At 41.8% G+C, this 16,970-nt stretch overlaps 1 protein-coding gene across 4 annotated transcripts in view; it reads left to right on the top strand.

Moving 5' to 3' along the window:
• Positions 1-515: 515 nt before the first annotated feature.
• Positions 516-16,970, top strand: part of mdh1b (malate dehydrogenase 1B, NAD (soluble)) — a 54,257-nt gene continuing 37,802 nt past the window's right edge. For 3 of the 4 annotated variants that reach the window (XR_009445924.1, XM_048535169.2, XM_048535168.2), the window contains exons 1-5: positions 516-625; positions 2,888-3,000; positions 5,944-6,078; positions 11,317-11,459; positions 14,928-15,427. Coding sequence is in view for 3 of the 4 variants with exons in the window: in XM_048535169.2 (XP_048391126.1) it covers positions 604-625; positions 2,888-3,000; positions 5,944-6,078; positions 11,317-11,459; positions 14,928-15,427 (913 nt within the window). In the remaining variant the exon portion in view is untranslated. The remainder of the gene's footprint in view (positions 626-2,887; positions 3,001-5,943; positions 6,079-11,316; positions 11,460-14,927; positions 15,428-16,970) is intronic. The other variant, XM_048535170.2, reaches the window with a different exon arrangement.

Below are 16,970 nucleotides of genomic sequence, written 5' to 3'. Positions count from 1 at the left end.
TTAGGATAATTATTGTTTGCAACGACTCTGATTAGGTGGTCCTCTTCGCTCTTGCGCAGCTCTGGCCAGACCAGGTCCAGACCAGGTAAGGATGGCAGTTTCCTTAACTGGTTTTGGCCCACATGTGACTCAAGACCCACAGCAATATGGTTGACTCTTAATTGCCCTCTGGTCAATTAGGGATGAGAAATAAATGCTGCCGAGCCAGCGATGCTCTCATCCTGCGACTGAAGGTGTCTGGATCAAGGAGCAGCTCAGCAATAACTCCACTGCTTGATTTATGGACATATCTTGGTCTTATACTTTATCTCCTTCAGATATCCCAGGTGTGCCAAAACCACAGTTTTAAAGTCTTAATATCATTATTATTATCTCTCCTGATGCTTGACTGGTGTATCTGGTTTTGTTTTCTTTTCTCTCTCCACCTCCATCTCTCTATATTTAGGCGCCAAAAGGACAGGAATGTGGAACCTTCTGTCTGCGGCTCTGGCTGCAGCCCGGGCAGTAAAAGGTGGGTGGCGCTACACCGGGTGCGGCCGCCATTCGGGGTCGGACGCTCCCGTTACCTAGCAACGCCTCAAACAACAACAACAAACAACAACAATGGCCAAGTTCGTGGTGGCAGGTGGGTCGGAGGCAGCTCCGTGTGTGAAATTAATCAAAATATGTAAAAAAAATTAAATTGGCCTGAGGTTATAGATTCGGTAATCTTAAATAACATTTAATCTGAGAGAGGGCACGGGCTCGGCCGGCGGGGGGGGGGGGGGGGGGGTGCGGAGTGTTTGCTTGGTGGTGGTGGGAAATAAGGGACAAAGTGGCCAAATAATAAGATTCCTTTTATTTAAATTTATGAATGAAGTGTATTTTTGAAAGCATCTATAAATAAATAAAGCAATTGCAAAACAGGGTTTGCTGGAAATACTGTGGGATTTTGACACTCCTTTACACCTTCAATCCAGTTGCAACAACAGCGACGGAAAAAAAAACAAAAAGGCACTTTCCTAAACATGAAAAGAAAATTAATTGCCTTCCCATTAAAGGCATTGAGGGGACCTTAAAACCTCGCAGGCCCTTATTATACTTTGGCCAGAAAAGACCTTAGGCTGAGCTCTTTCCCCACTGTGCCCCGGGTTGCAATTGACTACTGGCCTCAGTCAAAACCCCTGACCTGGGAGTGAAATAACTCCACGGAGGCCAGTGTCCTGTCACCAAGTGACCTTTTCTTTACAGTGGAAAGTCCTTGACACTGTTCTAGCTCCCGCAGAGCCAGCTGTCACAGTGAACAGGATGTTTGACACTCTTGCTTTTGTCTTTTGGCCAGGGCTCCCTGTTTGGACCAGATTAACAGCCCTAATCGGGGAACTCATATTCTCTGATGCCCACCTGGCTGACCTCATTACAATCACCACAAAAAGGAGGTGGTGTCAGGGGAGGTTAATGGACAGCAAGGATTTCTGTCCTGAATGCTTAGCTAAGTGATGTTGACTAGAATGAAGAGGATGAGTGAGAGAATTTACACTTTACAATTTATGTGAAGAAATGCCAAGAAATAGCGTACAAGAGCCACTCACAGCCTCTCAGGATCCCCAGAGGGTCTTTTAATTTTTGAAAAAGTTAGTTTAGTCCATGAGGTTGGGGGAAGGGGGAAAGAGCAAAATAACTTGTTGATGAATAGGAGGAAACTCATGTCGAGTAAAAGCACTGTCATGGACCACTTGAACCGAACAACTTGTTTCTGTGCTTCAGGCTCTACATTATTGTTGAGTTATATATAGTGTTATAATTGATGCTAATTTGCTCCCAACCAGGCTATAATAATAGGATAAATAACCAAGGAAGTGTGTTTTTTCTTGGTTGTTTAAGATTCATGAGAGCCCAGTGCACAAGGAGAGTCATAGAATCCCAATAGAGGCCATTTGGCCCATCAAGTGGGCACCAACCATCCAAAGAGTATCACACTCAGACCAAGCCCCCAACCTATCCGGTAACTCTACATTTTCTGTGGTTAACCCACATAGCCTACACATCCCTGGATACTACAGAGTAATTTAGCATGGCTAATCCACCCAGCCTGCACATTTTTGGACTGTGAGAGGAAACCAGAGCACCCACACAGACATAGGGAAAATACGCAAACTCCATATTTATAGTCACCCAAGACTGGAATCAATCTCGGGTCACTGGTGCCGTGAAGCAGTAGTGTTAACCTCTGAGCCACCATTTCTTTGTTCAACCAGGCACTGGTTTAATGTCTCTTCTGACACCTCCAGCCAGCATCTCCAGCAGTGCAGCACTGTCTCAGTACTACTTTAGAGTGTCTGCCTGAATCTTTGCCTACATCTCTAAAAGGCAGCTTAACTGTGTGACTAGAAGGGAATAGTATTATTAGTCAAAAATAACAGATAGCTCAGCAAAGATCCTTCCAGTGCTTGTGAAACTGTATTCCAATAACTGTGACCCTGGGTATCTTCAGGTTTAGGAAAGACAAGCAGAGAGGTCTATCGCCTTTATGAGCTGGCCAAGAAGAAAGAAAGACTTAAATTTTTTAGCACCTTGCACAAGTTCAAGATATCACAAAATGCTTAGCAACCCCACTTTCAAAGTGTGGTCACAGTCTGAAATGTGACAGATAATTTTCCATCCAAAGCTATACCATTGGAATAGGCAAAAACCTTTGGAAGTGGACAATGTAAGTGGATTCAAGGAGCAACTTGATGAAATCAGGGAGATTGAAGGGTTTGAGGGTCAGTGAAGAGAAGATGTGTCAGGAGGTTGATCTGTGAAATTAAACAGCCACATTGGATCAATTGACTTTTTCCATCCTGTGGTGATATTCTTGCAGCAATTTAAATATTTGATACACTTTGGTGTGTTTTGGTTTTCGCAGGTAAGGCAAACTGCCCTTATTATGCCAAGGCAGAACTGTTGGCAGATTATCTTCAGAAAAACTTACCAGACTTCCGAGTCTTTAAGATCGTCCAGTCACCTGACGATTGGCAGGTCAGTCACAGTAGATTGTAAAGCAGAGAAACTGTTTCAATATTACTGAAAAAAAGTTGGCTGTATTTCAGATCAGACATTTGTGTTACTTTGAATCTCATTGTTTATGAAGTTTAATTGGTGCACCTTACTTGGTGCCAGTTTTGATACTGAACACAATGGAACAGTGATATACTCAAAAGGAGTACGTGAAAATGAGGCTGTAGTGGATCCAAGATCCTGAAATTCTGAGTAATTCAGGCACATGGAATGAACTAAAGCTTGGGGCAGCTGCCACCAAGGTGCAGTGTGGAAAAGAACACTGACTGAGGTTTTGCTGCTGAAGTTAAATGGGGGTCTGTGGAAGGGTCACCGGGCTCAAAATATTAACTCTGATTTCTCTTAACAGACGTTACCAAACCTGCTGAGCGTTTTCAGCAGCTTCTGTTTTTGTTAAATGGAGGTTTGTTTACTTATCAGACCCTCCTGGTACCTCAAGTATATGTAAATATAATCTTGTACAAGTAAGAGATGCCTTTCGTTTTGTTTGCCAGATAAGGTCAAACCTCAATGTTTGTTTGTCTGTTTTCTTGTACAGAACTGAAGTGCTTTAGTGATTAAGTATATATATAATTTAATGAATGAAGTATATTTTTGAAATTTAGAACAAAATGTCCATACTGGACCAAATAAACAAAATTGGAGTTGAATGCCATTTGTAATATTTTAATGGCCATGTTGTCTTTAAAATAATTTAACAACATATAAAGGCAATGTTTCTAGGAAGGAGCCATAATTCAACAACCTGTCTTTTCTCTTGCATTCCAAGTTAGTATGGAGCAATAAGATAAAAGTCTTCCCTCTCTGCAAATTGTAAGGTCTCCTTTGTGTACCTTTGGTACAAATTGCCACTGCCAAAGTGTACAGAACTGTTCACAAGCTTTCATAAAATTTCTTCAGAAAGCAGAGGTAGGAAATATCATCATTGTTGATTTCACAGGGCATTTTTCAGAATTTTGCAATTTAGAAATTGATACTCAAGATGCTAAGGTTGAGCAGTTTTAATACCACTCCATAAATTCTGATACTATATATTTCTGATCTGTTATGGTAACAAACTGACATTACAGTGTCAGAATTTATCTAGGTGAATTCAATATATTTGTAAGTCATTGCTGCAAGTTTTAAATCATAACATCATTAATATACTGGCCAAATAATCTCACGCTATGCCATCATAGACAAAACAACTCATTTGATTGGCTGCCCATCCATCATCTTAAACATTCACTCACTCCCCTGTGGCAGCAAAGTGTATCTATAAGAACATCTATAAGTGTGTACCAAGATATGCAATGTTCTCTGTCCCGGTCAAAAACCAGCACAACACCTTTTTGAAGGCATGTAGGTTGTCATCCACCTGCCAGCACATTCCAATGACTTGGGGTGCACAAGAACGAAACACTAGTGAAGTACAACTATCTGTGAGAAGAAATGTCATATATGGCATTGTCCTTTAGAATTTTTTGAGACTTAAATACCCCACTTACGTGAATACCAGTATATGAAGGTGGTGATTGCTAGGAAAAATTGTCAAAGTCAATATTTCACAAGGAACCAAAGTGCCTTCAGTCGTTCTGAACTTGGTTGTTAGTAACACAGTATTCATTAATATTTCACCTACTAAGTTATTTTAATCACAAGATGATTCTTCAAGCACAGGGTAAGAACTAACTTCACCATATGTAAGATGTGACTTCTAAGTGTGCTGGAAAACTGAAAGAAGACAACAATGTGTTCAGTGATTTGCCTAGGCAGCCAAGAACAATCAGCCTCTCCTTTTTCATTTTAGTGACAAAATCCTCATTGTCCCAGATCATATTAATCCCTTAATGATAAGTGCTTGTTTGCATTGCACTATGGCTCAAAAGAATCGTAACTCTTGTAGCCATACTGTGCCACTTGGAGGAAGTATCAATAGCAACAAAGGAAGCAGTTCACTGAAACTTCTTCAACACCATCTCTCAATTACACAAGTTTTTTTTAACATTTTCATCTTTGTCTCTACATCTGGAAGTGCTATCACATTCGCCTGAATGGCTTTTCCCACCATCAAAGAGTTCTTCCACCTTGTAGGACATAGGTAGCAGCTGCTTAGTGTTAATTGTATATGAATTGTATCTGTAATTGAATTCAGTAAACATAAATGTACAGAACTGTCCATAAGTTGTTTGGAAATTAATTCAGAAAGCTAACAAGCTACCAAGTACTCAGCGATAGTAGGAGCTACAGATGCTGGAGAATCTGAGATAACAAGGTGTAGAGCTGGATGAACACGGCAGGCCAAGCAGCATCAGAGGAGCAGGAAGGCTGACGTTTTGGGCCCGGTCCAGGCCCAAAACGTCAGCCTTCCTGCTCCTCTGATGCTGCTTGGCCTGCCGTGTTCAGCCAGCTACACACCTTATTATCTCAAGCTACCAAGTATTGATACCTTTTGAGATTACTTTATGCAATAGATCCTCAATGAAAATTATGGTTGGATTCCTTAAAGTGCAATTTTAGGTCAAGCAATTTTAAGCAAATCAGAATTTCTAATTAAAACGGAAATAAAAAGCTGTAGTCAGGTTGTGTGGGACCTATAAAGCATTATATTGGCTCAGTTGAAATACCTAACATTGCTAAATTCCTGTATTGCTAGTTGAAATAACTTTCAAAATAATATAGGGAGGTTGCAATTATGTGAGGGGTCAGTGACTGGCAGAGGCCATGAGTTGAAGGCTCGGTGACAAGCGGGAGGGTAGCTCCACCTTTGGTGGAGGTCAGGGCACTGTGGGCTGGACCAGTCTTTAGGCAAGAACTCAGAAGAATTTTTAACAGTATGCATTATCTTAGCTACAAATATCTGCATTTGACTTTGGGAATCAAGAAGCCTACACCTTCATGCTTGTCTCTCTCTCTCTCTAGCCATGGCTTCAAGCATTATGTCAAAAAAATGGCTGGGTACATCATCAGTCCCCGATTATATGGCGAGAACTTGTGGACCGTGGAGGAAAGGGATTACTATTGGGTGGATTCAATGACTTTATGGAGTATGCACAGGTAGGGTTTATAAAACACATACTCCATTTCCCCAGGTTCCATTTGAAAGTTGGACATGGAATATCAGAATATACTAATATTGTGTATAATTTGTGTTATGAAATCAGACAGAATACAGACTTGGAGAAAACGTATGCATTCAAGTCACTCACTGGTCTATGCTAGTGTTTATTCTCCACAGAAGCCTCCTCCCATCTTAGTTCATCTAACACAATAAACATATCCTTCTCTTCATTTCTCCTTCACTTATTTAACTACCTTCCACTTAAATACATCTGTGTTGCACTGTTCAACCACTCCATGTAGCAACAAATTCTACAATATCACCTCTTTGAGTAAAGATATTTCTGCTCAATATTTTACGTTAGTGATTGCCTTACACTTAGGGCCTGTCATTCTGGATATCCAAACAATTGGGAAGTCCTCTCCATGTTCCTCTCCTATCAAGCTCCTTCATTATTTTGAAGACTCTAATCTTCGGTCACTTCTCAGCCTATGTGTTTTTTTGGAGAAAAGAGCCACCAACTGTTGAGTGCGACATAAAGTTGATGTAATTTTAGATAAATTCCGAAAAGATCAATGTTCATGTTACATGATGATGTCACTCAGTCTGTGAATGGAGACAAGGCAATCTACTCTAGTTTTTGGAGAGAGTTGTATGTACCTGCTCACTAAGGTCTTAGAAAATATAGTCATATTTATTCCTATGATACAGTAAACCTTCCTATATAAGAACAATGCGTGTTCTGTAGATACTCAACAGTGCTGTGTGCTTTAATCACTAGATAGGTACAGGATCAAAAATCACACAACATCAGGTTATAGTCCAATAAGTTTAGTTGAAAACACAAGCTTTCAAAATCTTACTCCTTGTTCAGGTGTTAGCAAGAGAGGTAGTATCAGATACAGAATTTAAATTGTTAAAGATCAAAGGGTCACACCACTGATGAGGATGTACTAAACAAATTTCAGATGCTGTTAAATCTTTAATCAGTGAGAAGGTTTTCATTGATTAATATGTACGTGTAAATCCCCCAATTCCTTTGAAGTCACTGTCCTAAGAAAACTAAAGGTTTATTAGTGCAAAGAAGAGGTGACATTTTAGGTCAGGCAATGCAAATTAGGTATGAGGCCTTGTGTGTGTGTGTGTGTGTGTGTGTGTGTGTGTGTGTGTGTGTGTGTGTGTGTGTGTACAGGTTGTATCAGGTCAAGGAGGCGGGGATGAGAGGGAGGGTTGGACGTGGGCTGTGGCCAGAGATAGGGAGATTTTAAAGCTGCTGAAATCCATGTTTAGGCCATTGGGCTGTAGGCTCCTGAGGTGGTGCTCCTCCAATTTGCAGGTGGCGTCATGGTGACACTGGAGGAGGCCCTGGATGGACATGTCGCCCAGGGAGTGGGAGGGGGAGTTAAAACGACTTTCAACCAGAAGGTGTTGTTTTTTGCTGTGTACAGAGCACGGATGCTGTACAAAATGATCTCTGAACCTCCACTTGGTCTCACCAATGTAGAGGAGGCCACATTGGGAGCAGCGGGTGCAGTAGACCATTTTGACAGATTTGCAGGTGAACATAGAAGGCTTGTTTTGTGCCTTGAATGGAGTTGAGGGGGGAGGTGTAGGGGTAGATGTAACACTTCCTGTGTTTGCAGGGAAAGGTGCCATGGCTGGTGGGGTTAGTTATGAGTGTGGAGTGGATGAGGGAGTTGCAGAGAAAGCAGTCTCTACGAAAGGTAGATAGGGGTGGGAAGGATCGGATTGTAGGTGGCAGAAGTGGTGGAGAATGATACATTGGATGCAGAGGTTGGTGGCGTGATATGTGAGCACAAGGGGTATTCTATCTTTATTTTTGTTGGAGTTGGGGATGTGAGGGCAGAGGTTCAGGAAACACAAGATATGTGGCTGAGGGCATTTTCAATCACCGGAAGGGAGAAGGTACGGTCCTTGAAATAGGATTCTGCTTAACTGAACTCATCCTCATCCTTAACAACTTTTCCTTTAACTTCTCCCACTTCCTGCAGTCTAAGGGGGTGGCCTGGGCACCCATATGGGTCCAAGCAATGCCTGCTTCTTCGTAGGATACATGGAAAGGTCCCACTTCCGCCGCTACACTGGCACTGTGCCCCACCTCTTCCTCCGCTACATCGATGACTGTATCTGCACTGCCTTGTGCTCCCACATGGAGCTTGAACAGTTCATCAACTTCAGTAACACCTTTCACCCCAACCTCAAATTCACCTGGACCATCTCCAATACCTCCCTCTCCTTCCTGGACAGCTATCTCCATCTCTGGTGACCACCTTGAAACCGATATCTATTTCAAGCCCGCTGACTCCCACAGCTACCTAGGCTAGACCTCTTCTCACTCACCTTCCTGCAAAATGTGATCCCCTACTCCCAATTCCTCCACCTCCACCACATCTGGTTCCAAGATGGGGCGTTCCACTCCCGCAACTCACAGATGTCCTCCTGTTTCCTGTTATAGCCTCTCAGTTCCAGCTTCATCTCCATAAGTCATATTTGCGCTTTCTCTAATGCAGTGTATTGAACTATTATTCTATTCTAAATTTGGTATACAGAAGTTCTGTATAAATTCTACATAACTTTTCTACTTTGAAGTTATATTCAAGAAAGGAACTCCAGTGGTGTTGGTGTATTTTTAAAAAAAATCAACTTGCTATCCTGTGTTGCTAGTTTTAATGATTTGTATCTCTACTCTATTTGGAACTCGTCAGCCATTTCCACACCCATTATGCAAATTTGTTAACATTTCTGTTGTATTTTGTTGCAGTCAACCTTAGGATTAACTTTATCCACAACTTTGGAGCAATCTGCAAATTTTGATATTGTACTTCAACCTCAAATTATTTAAGTAAATAATGAACATCGGCAGTCCCTGCATTGAATCTTGTGAAACACCATTTCCCACCTTCTGCCATTCTGAATAGCTGCTTTCTTGACTTGCTGTACTTTTAGTCTGATTGTTATCCATTCTTCTGCTTATCTCTGATTCCACATGATTTAACTTTAGTCATGAGTCTGCCATGTGATGACTTGAAAAAGTCCATATATATTGTATCCACTTTATTTCCCTTGTTCATTCTTCCTGCTACTTCTTCAAAGAAGCCAACACAGTCAATCAGAAATGGCCTTCCTTTCTAAATTCCATCTTGATTATTCTTTGTTACATTTTTGGTTATTAGTATGTGTTTATAAAGTTATCTGACAGATACATCAAATAATCAATTTTGACCACCCATGATTTCATTGAATGGCGGAACAGGTATGAGAGGCTGAATGACCTACTCCTGTTCCTGTGTTCCTAACCCCAGAGTTCTTATTGATCTGGTGTATAATTTTCTCCAGTAGTGGCTTGTTTAATGTTTTCTCACGCCATTCCATAGTATGCAGTTTTAACAGTGCCAGAAAAGACTTATAGAGAGACTTTCACTTATATAGCATCTCTTACATCGTTAGAGCATCCAAGTAATATTACAATGTTACTTTTGAAGAGCAGTGACTGCTTTAATGCGATAAATGTAAAAATCAATAGGCATAGAGCAAAGACGCACAAACAGTGGCAGAATCATCACAATCCTTACAGTGTGGAAGCAGACCATTTGACAATGGAGTCCACATCAACCCTCCAAAGAGCATCCCACCCAAACCCTGCATTTACCATGTCTAACCCACCAAACTGCACATCACTGGACGCAAGAGGGTAATTCAGCATAGCCAATCCAGCTAACCTACACATTTTTTCGACTATGGAAGGAAAGGGGCAGAAAGTCCGAACTCCACACAGACAGTCGCCTGAGGCCAGAATTGAACCTGGGTCCCTGTTGCTGTGAAGGAGCAGTACTAACCCCTGAGCCACCTGTGACATCCTGTCGTGATGTGATAATGAGCAAATAAACTTTTAGTGACAAGAAAAAAAATTACTGGAGAAATTCATCAGGTGGCAGCATCAATGGAGGGAAAACACAGTTAACATTTCGAGTCCAGTGACCTTTCTTCAGAATTGATAGCATTTAGGCCAAAGTGGTGCTTTGGATGATGATGGGGTGGAGCAAACGGTGCAAAGGAGTGAGAGGATAGATGGAGATGGAGCCCAGAGCAAGAGAAAAATGTAGGCAGTCAAAGAGATGGTTGATAGTAAGCCAAGGAGGAAGAAAAGCTAGGCAGGTGATAATGGGAGCTATTAGTGGGTGAAAAGGAGTTCGCTGTGCTGAAAGCACCCTATGTCATTGACAGAGCATGGATTGTGGAGGTGGGTAAAAGACGTGGAAGGAGGTGTTCAGACTCTAAAATTGTTGAACTCAATATTGAGTGCCGAAGGCTGCATGGTCCCCAAGCAGAAGATGAGGTGATGCTCTTCCAGCTTGCACTGAGGCTCGCTGGAAGATGACAGCAGGCTTGAAATAGAAATATCAGCATGGGAACATGGTGGTTTGTTGAAGTGGCAGGCAACTGGAAGCTTGGGGTCATTTTTACAGACAGAACATAGGTTTTCTGCAAAGTGGTCACCCAGCCCATGTGTCATTTGCCCAGTGTAAGGAGACCGCACAGCGAGCAGCAAATACAGTATACTAGATTTAGCGAAGTGCAGGTAAACCTTTCAGTGGTGGAGCTGGATGAACACAGCAGGCCAAGCAACATCTTAGGAGCTGAAAAGCTGACGTTTTGGGCCTAGACCCGTCATCAAAAAAACCTGGAATGGGATTTGAACTATAACTCACTGAGGCAATCTGGACACAATGATTTGACAAACAGGGGTGAAAAATAGGCAAATGTATTATTCTCTCAGAGAAACCTGGGTAAGGCAATTACTGTACCTGTCTAAGATAATAAAATGTGAGGCTGGATGAACACAGCAGGCCAAGCAGCATCTCAGGAGCACAAAAGCTGACGTTTCGGGCCTAGACCCTTCATCAGATGAAGGGTCTAGGCCCGAAACGTCAGCTTTTGTGCTCCTGAGATGCTGATGCTGGAGAATTCCAAGATAATAAAATGTGAGGCTGGATGAACACAGCAGGCCAAGCAGCATCTCAGGAGCACAAAAGCTGACGTTTCGGGCCTAGACCCTTCATCTGATGAAGGGTCTAGGCCCGAAACGTCAGCTTTTGTGCTCCTGAGATGCTGCTTGGCCTGCTGTGTTCATCCAGCCTCACATTTTATTATCTTGGAATTCTCCAGCATCTGCAGTTCCCATTATCTACTGTACCTGTCTGCTTGTTTTACAGGGTTATTATGGCTTTACTTCTGATATGATGACTACACTCATGCTCAAGATTGCAAAGGAGAACTTGAAGACTAACCAAAGTGAGCGTGAAGAAGAAGCATTTTACAGGATTCATGCTAAACCAATGGCAGTCTGGATTAGTGGGTAAGTATTTGTTTTCTGTAAAATTAGTCATCACTATTAATCTATTTTTCCAATCTTCTTCAACACACCTCTCTCCTAATTGACCATTGAACACTTTTTACATTTATGAATGTTGGTTTCTCTATATGCAATTCAGTTTTTGAGTGAGGGCAACCTTCTGGTCACCATAATTGTACTAATATTATTTATTTAAGAACTTACAAGACTCAGCCAATTTCAAGCCCTGTTTATGAAACAAATTCTTAATTTGTCAGAAGACAAGTTCCACTTCTTCAGTCCAATTGTTGAACAAATTCTCCACTGAAGCAATTCAACCCCTAATGAAACTAATATAATTAACAATTCGCTTCAAAGTTACAAATCATTTCCTTACCTGAAGGGTGATTTAAAAGTAACCTTTAAAATTGTGAATGGATATAATAATTTAGACATAGAGATGAATTTCTATTTGTGGAGAATCCAAACCAATAGCTGTAACACTTCTCTTTAGAGGAACTCTTGAGACCAGGGATGAGTTTCTTCCACTCTGAAGTTATGGTTCCTGGTAACAAAATATCTGATGTTAAATCTGCGCAACATGCCAGAGGTGGGAAAGATGGTATTTGATGAGTTGTGTGGTTGTGATACTTGAATTTTTATAGGCCCTTTGCATTGCCTTCCATCTGGGCCTGTTATGGATGCTTCTTCTCCACATATGTATATAAAAGGATAGACATAAACAAATCTAATCTGGAATTGAGACAATACCTTTGTACCCAGGGAGTGGTTAGAATGAAAAACTTGTGACTGCATTTGCAAATAGGGTGAATAGCTTAGACAAATTTAAGTGGAAGTTAGTTAATCCATGAGGGAGAATGGCATAGATGTATATGTTGATCTGTTCAATGAACTTGGATTGAGAGTAGATTGTGTGGTGCATGAACCTTGAATCAGATTAATTGGTTTGAGTACAAAGAATTTATAGCACTGAATAGACTGCCAATTCCTTGTAATTCTGAGTTTTAATTGTACAAAAGATAAATTCACAAATTTAAAACATATATCCTTTATAAAGTGTATTCTCAAGTCAAATTAGCGAATACATGACAATTTCATTGCAGCATTATTTTCCTGACGTGATATTTTGCAAACGTTAGAGAAATATACGTGCACTGGATGGAAGCAGAAAGTGGTCAATGGGGGAAAGACACTGACAATTTCTTTTAATGTGAGCTTTCAAACTTTGCTCTTGTATTACTTTCTCCAATTCCTAATGTAATCCTTAAGAAATCTTCTGACTGCTTGATTTAAAGAAGCATTAATGATATTCTGGAGTTTGTAAATTGCTGTTGTTTGTGAGAAACTTCACTGTCTGGAATTGCAAAACTTATATTAGAAGAGGGAGCCCATTTCAGAATTACTGTTTTGGTAACAGCGTTGTAATGACGTTGATATTGTGGAGCTATTTTTGGGCTTGTATATTGTTTTCGTGATTAATGTTTAAAATACATTGTAATACTTCCATAGCTGCTGCCTCTCCCTCCTCCTCACAAAGCAGCTGACTTGTGTATGACTGCTTGTTCCCCTATCCAATGTGTTGCCCAAGAGACCAATCTCATATGTCTGATCACACAGTCAGTGTGAATGCACCTAAGCTTATGTTCCCTCAAGTAGAGAAGAAAAAGGCTGATTAAACTCAAGGGCTTGCTAGGCCAAATGGACAAAACTGTTTCATCTGGCAGGATTGTCCAGAACAAAAGTCCAGAACATGTTCAGGCAGATTAGGAAAGCTAATAAATAACAAATAAAATAATATATCATGAAGGGTAAGGAAGTAGGGAGATTATTCTTCAGTTATACCAAGTATTGGTGAGACTGCATCTAAGCACAGCATTGGTCAACTTGTTTCAAGAAAAATGTAAATATGCTGAAGGCAGTTCAGGAAAGGTTTAGCAGACTGATACCTGGAATGGGTAGGTCGTCTTATGAAGAAAATTTGGACAGGCTTGGCTTGTATCCACTTGAATTTAGAACAGTGAGAGGTGACTAGATTGAAACATATAAATTCCTGAAGGGTCTTGGCAGGGTAGATGTGGAAAGATATGGAAGAATCTAGGTCTATGGGTCACTGTTAAAAGTCAGGGGTCAACCGTTTGAAACAGGAATTAGGCAAAGTTGTTTTCTTTCAGAGGATCATGAGTTTTTGGAACTCTTGAATGGAGGTGAAAATGGTGTGGAAGAAGAGTACTTGGATATTTTTAAGACATAGATAGATTCTCGATAGGTTACGGGTTAAAAAAGTTATCAGGGATAGGGTGGAATGTGGATTTGAGGTTATAATCAGATCAGGCATGGTCTTATTGAATGGCAGAGCAGGCTTGAGGGGCTCAATGGCCTTTTCTTGTTCCCGATTTGTACGTTTGTGGAAAAACCTTAAAATTAGAGTTAGCTCATGCAGGGATTATGTCCTGTATCATTTCCTCACATAACGGGTAGTGAAATTTGAAACACTTTCCTCCAGAAAAGCTGGAAGTCACTTGAACATTTCAAAGTTGAAAATGATGGCTGTTTATAAATAAGAGTATTAAGGGTTAAGCAACCAAGACAGCTAAACGAGATTGAAGTTTCATTCATCATGTAATTAAATTGTGAAACAGGCTCTCAAAGATGAATGGCCCCCTACGTTTGAAGCACAAGTTATTGTGAAGTGATCAAGAGCAATGACCCTGGCTGAACTCCCCTCACCAAACCCCAAACCATTCACTAAGCTCCCCTTCCCAGCCTGGGAACATTGAAGGCACTTGCATTGTTCCTTCAGTTGCTTCCTACAGAGATTTGTTAATCTAGGGGTCAATGTCTAACCTACATGATGTACACAACTCAATACCACACAAAAAAGTGAGCCTTAGCCATTGCTAAAGAAGCTGACCATAGAACCTGGCTCCTAGAAGCTTCAGTCAGTTTAAGTACATGCAGAACAAGTACTTTTCTAGCAAAAGTAACAATAGTTCTCAATACTCTGTTTAAATAATATGTGACACGTAGCTATGGAGCCTGCTGGGCGTAGAATGCTGACTGCATAGGTTTTACACAGGTGAGTTCATTCATAATCCTTGGTCTCTCCTGTGCCTACTGAACTGCCAATGTGTATCAAACCTGTCTAATTAGGGGTTCCTCTTACCCTTACTTTCTACATAAGTACTTGGTATGTTGAAAGGATTTGCAGGTTGATATTGAACATGTTGAGCAAAGTTATTGAAACACCTTCCTTGACCATCAAGTCCTGGAGTGGGACTTGAACCTGAACCATCTTAGAGATCAGAATGCTATTCTCTTCCCCGCAAGAGCTCCTTCCATCCATGGTACTTATTAGCAAATGTAATCATGCAGATCAGCTACTTTTAGAGTAAAAATCACTCATGGAAATAATCAATAGACAATGGAAGATCATTTACTTAGTTCACTTACATGATTTACTTCATATTTTAGAGCATTGTGTGCTGCGTGTACTAATCTGATCCCTACCTTGCTAAATGGACAGTTGTTTGGTCACAGCCAAGAGCTCAGCTTACATCTGCTACACATTGATGGCTCCCTAAGTGTTCTACAAGGCTTACAAATGGAGATTGAAGATATGGCCTGGCCTCTACTTCGAAAAGTAACAGTGCAAAATACCCTGAGAAAGGCTTTCATGGATGCTGAGATCATCATTGTTCTTGATGATCTTGTGCCAGAGAAGGGTCAATCAATTGAAGACTGTTACAGAGAAATGGCTGGTCTCTACCAAGAAATTGCAATTAAGATTGACACATTTGCAAAACCCAGTGCCCGTGTACTTGTGGCTGGTGATTATATCTTGAATTTGAAAACATACCTCCTGATGGATAGTGCATATGCAATTGATCACGAAAACTTTATAGCAGTATCAACTCAGTTGGAAGGAGAAGCCAAAGCACTGCTTGCCAGGAGATTGAATGTGAATCCAATGGGTGAGTATATTTTACTCTTTGTTGTCTCTTTTAAACATCTTTGCTCCGTCTTACAGTTGCACATCTCCACAGAGTTTTAACCAGGGCCGGCAACATATCCCTCCTTTAGTCAAATAAAGAGGTAAAGATTCCCACTGTATTAACTTGTGGCATTGAACAGGGCTTATCCCTGACTCCTGCACTTGTGAACTATTAAATTAGCCAACTCATGGGGCATCCGTCACATTTTTCAATTATTCTTCCTCTATGTAACAGATTTGGGAGCTAGCATGTTTTGAGAAGACTTGTAGCTCAGGCTGAGTTTCTGGATGTGAGTTTGCTCAATGAGCTGGAAGGTTAGTTTTCAGATGTTTCGTCACTATTTTATTTGAAAAAATATACTTTATTCATAGAATGTACAAAATAATAAAACATTTATACACCTACCCAATCATGCAAGCAGCTCCGGGTTACCCAGGGGGTACGTACACCAACTAAAGGAAAAAAACAAAACAAAGAAAAAAAACAAAAACAAAGAAAAAAGTACCCTGGCAGTCGTCTCCCCGCACAGTCCCTGTTGGCCCCCTGACCAGTTGGGGAAGGCGCCAGCTGGGTCCAGTTACCAGATCGGGCCCTTTTTTCTATTCTGGACGAGGGGTTTCATACGGTGGTCTTTCCTCACCGCGCCTTGGCGGCAGCTGCCCCAAGCTCAGTGCGTCCCTTAGCACGTAGTCCTGGACCTTGGAGTGCGCCAGTCTGCAACACTCAATCAGGGTCAGTTCTTTCAGCTGGAAGACCAACAAGTTGCGGGCAGACCAAAGAGCTTCTTTCACCGCATTGATGGTCCTCCAAGCGCCGTTGATGTTGGTCTCGGTGTGCGTCCCGGGAAACAGCCCGTAGAGCATGGAGTCCCGTGTCATGAGCTGCTCGGGACGAACCTCGACAAATACCACTGCATCCGCCTCCAGACCTCCTGCGCATAGGCACACTCCAGAAGGAGGTGATAGTCTCGTTTCTCCCCGACAGCCGCCTCGAGGGCAGCATGCGGTGGCACAGAGATTCCGGGCGTGCATAAAGGATCTCACTGGCAGAGCCCCTTCTCACCGCCAGCCAAGCAATGTCCTTGTGCTTGTTTGAAAGTTCTGGCGATGAGGCATTCTGCCAAACGACTTTGGCAGTCTGCGTGGGGAACCACACGACGGGATCCACCCTCTTCTTTTCCTGAGGATACTACGTGCTGACCACTGCTTGACGGCCCTGTGGTCAAAGGTGTTGCCTTTCAAAAATTTCTTCACAAAGGACAGGTGGTACGGGACGGTCCAACTACTCAGGGCGTTCCGTTGCAACAAGGCCAGGCCCATCCTTCACAACACCGGGGACAGGTAAAACCTCAGTAGGTAGTGACACTTGGTGTTTGCGTACTGAGGATCTATGCACAGCTTGATGCAGCCACACACCACGGTAGCCATTAGGGCGAGGATGGCGTTCGGTATGTCCTTTCCCCCGTTCCCCAGGTCTTTGTACATGGTGTCCCTGCGGACGCAGTCCATCCTCGACCCCCAAA

This window comes from Stegostoma tigrinum, chromosome 7 (genome assembly GCF_030684315.1).
Source record: "Stegostoma tigrinum isolate sSteTig4 chromosome 7, sSteTig4.hap1, whole genome shotgun sequence".
Classification (NCBI taxonomy): Eukaryota; Metazoa; Chordata; class Chondrichthyes; order Orectolobiformes; family Stegostomatidae; genus Stegostoma; species Stegostoma tigrinum.
This window is presented reverse-complemented; position numbering and strand designations above follow the sequence as displayed.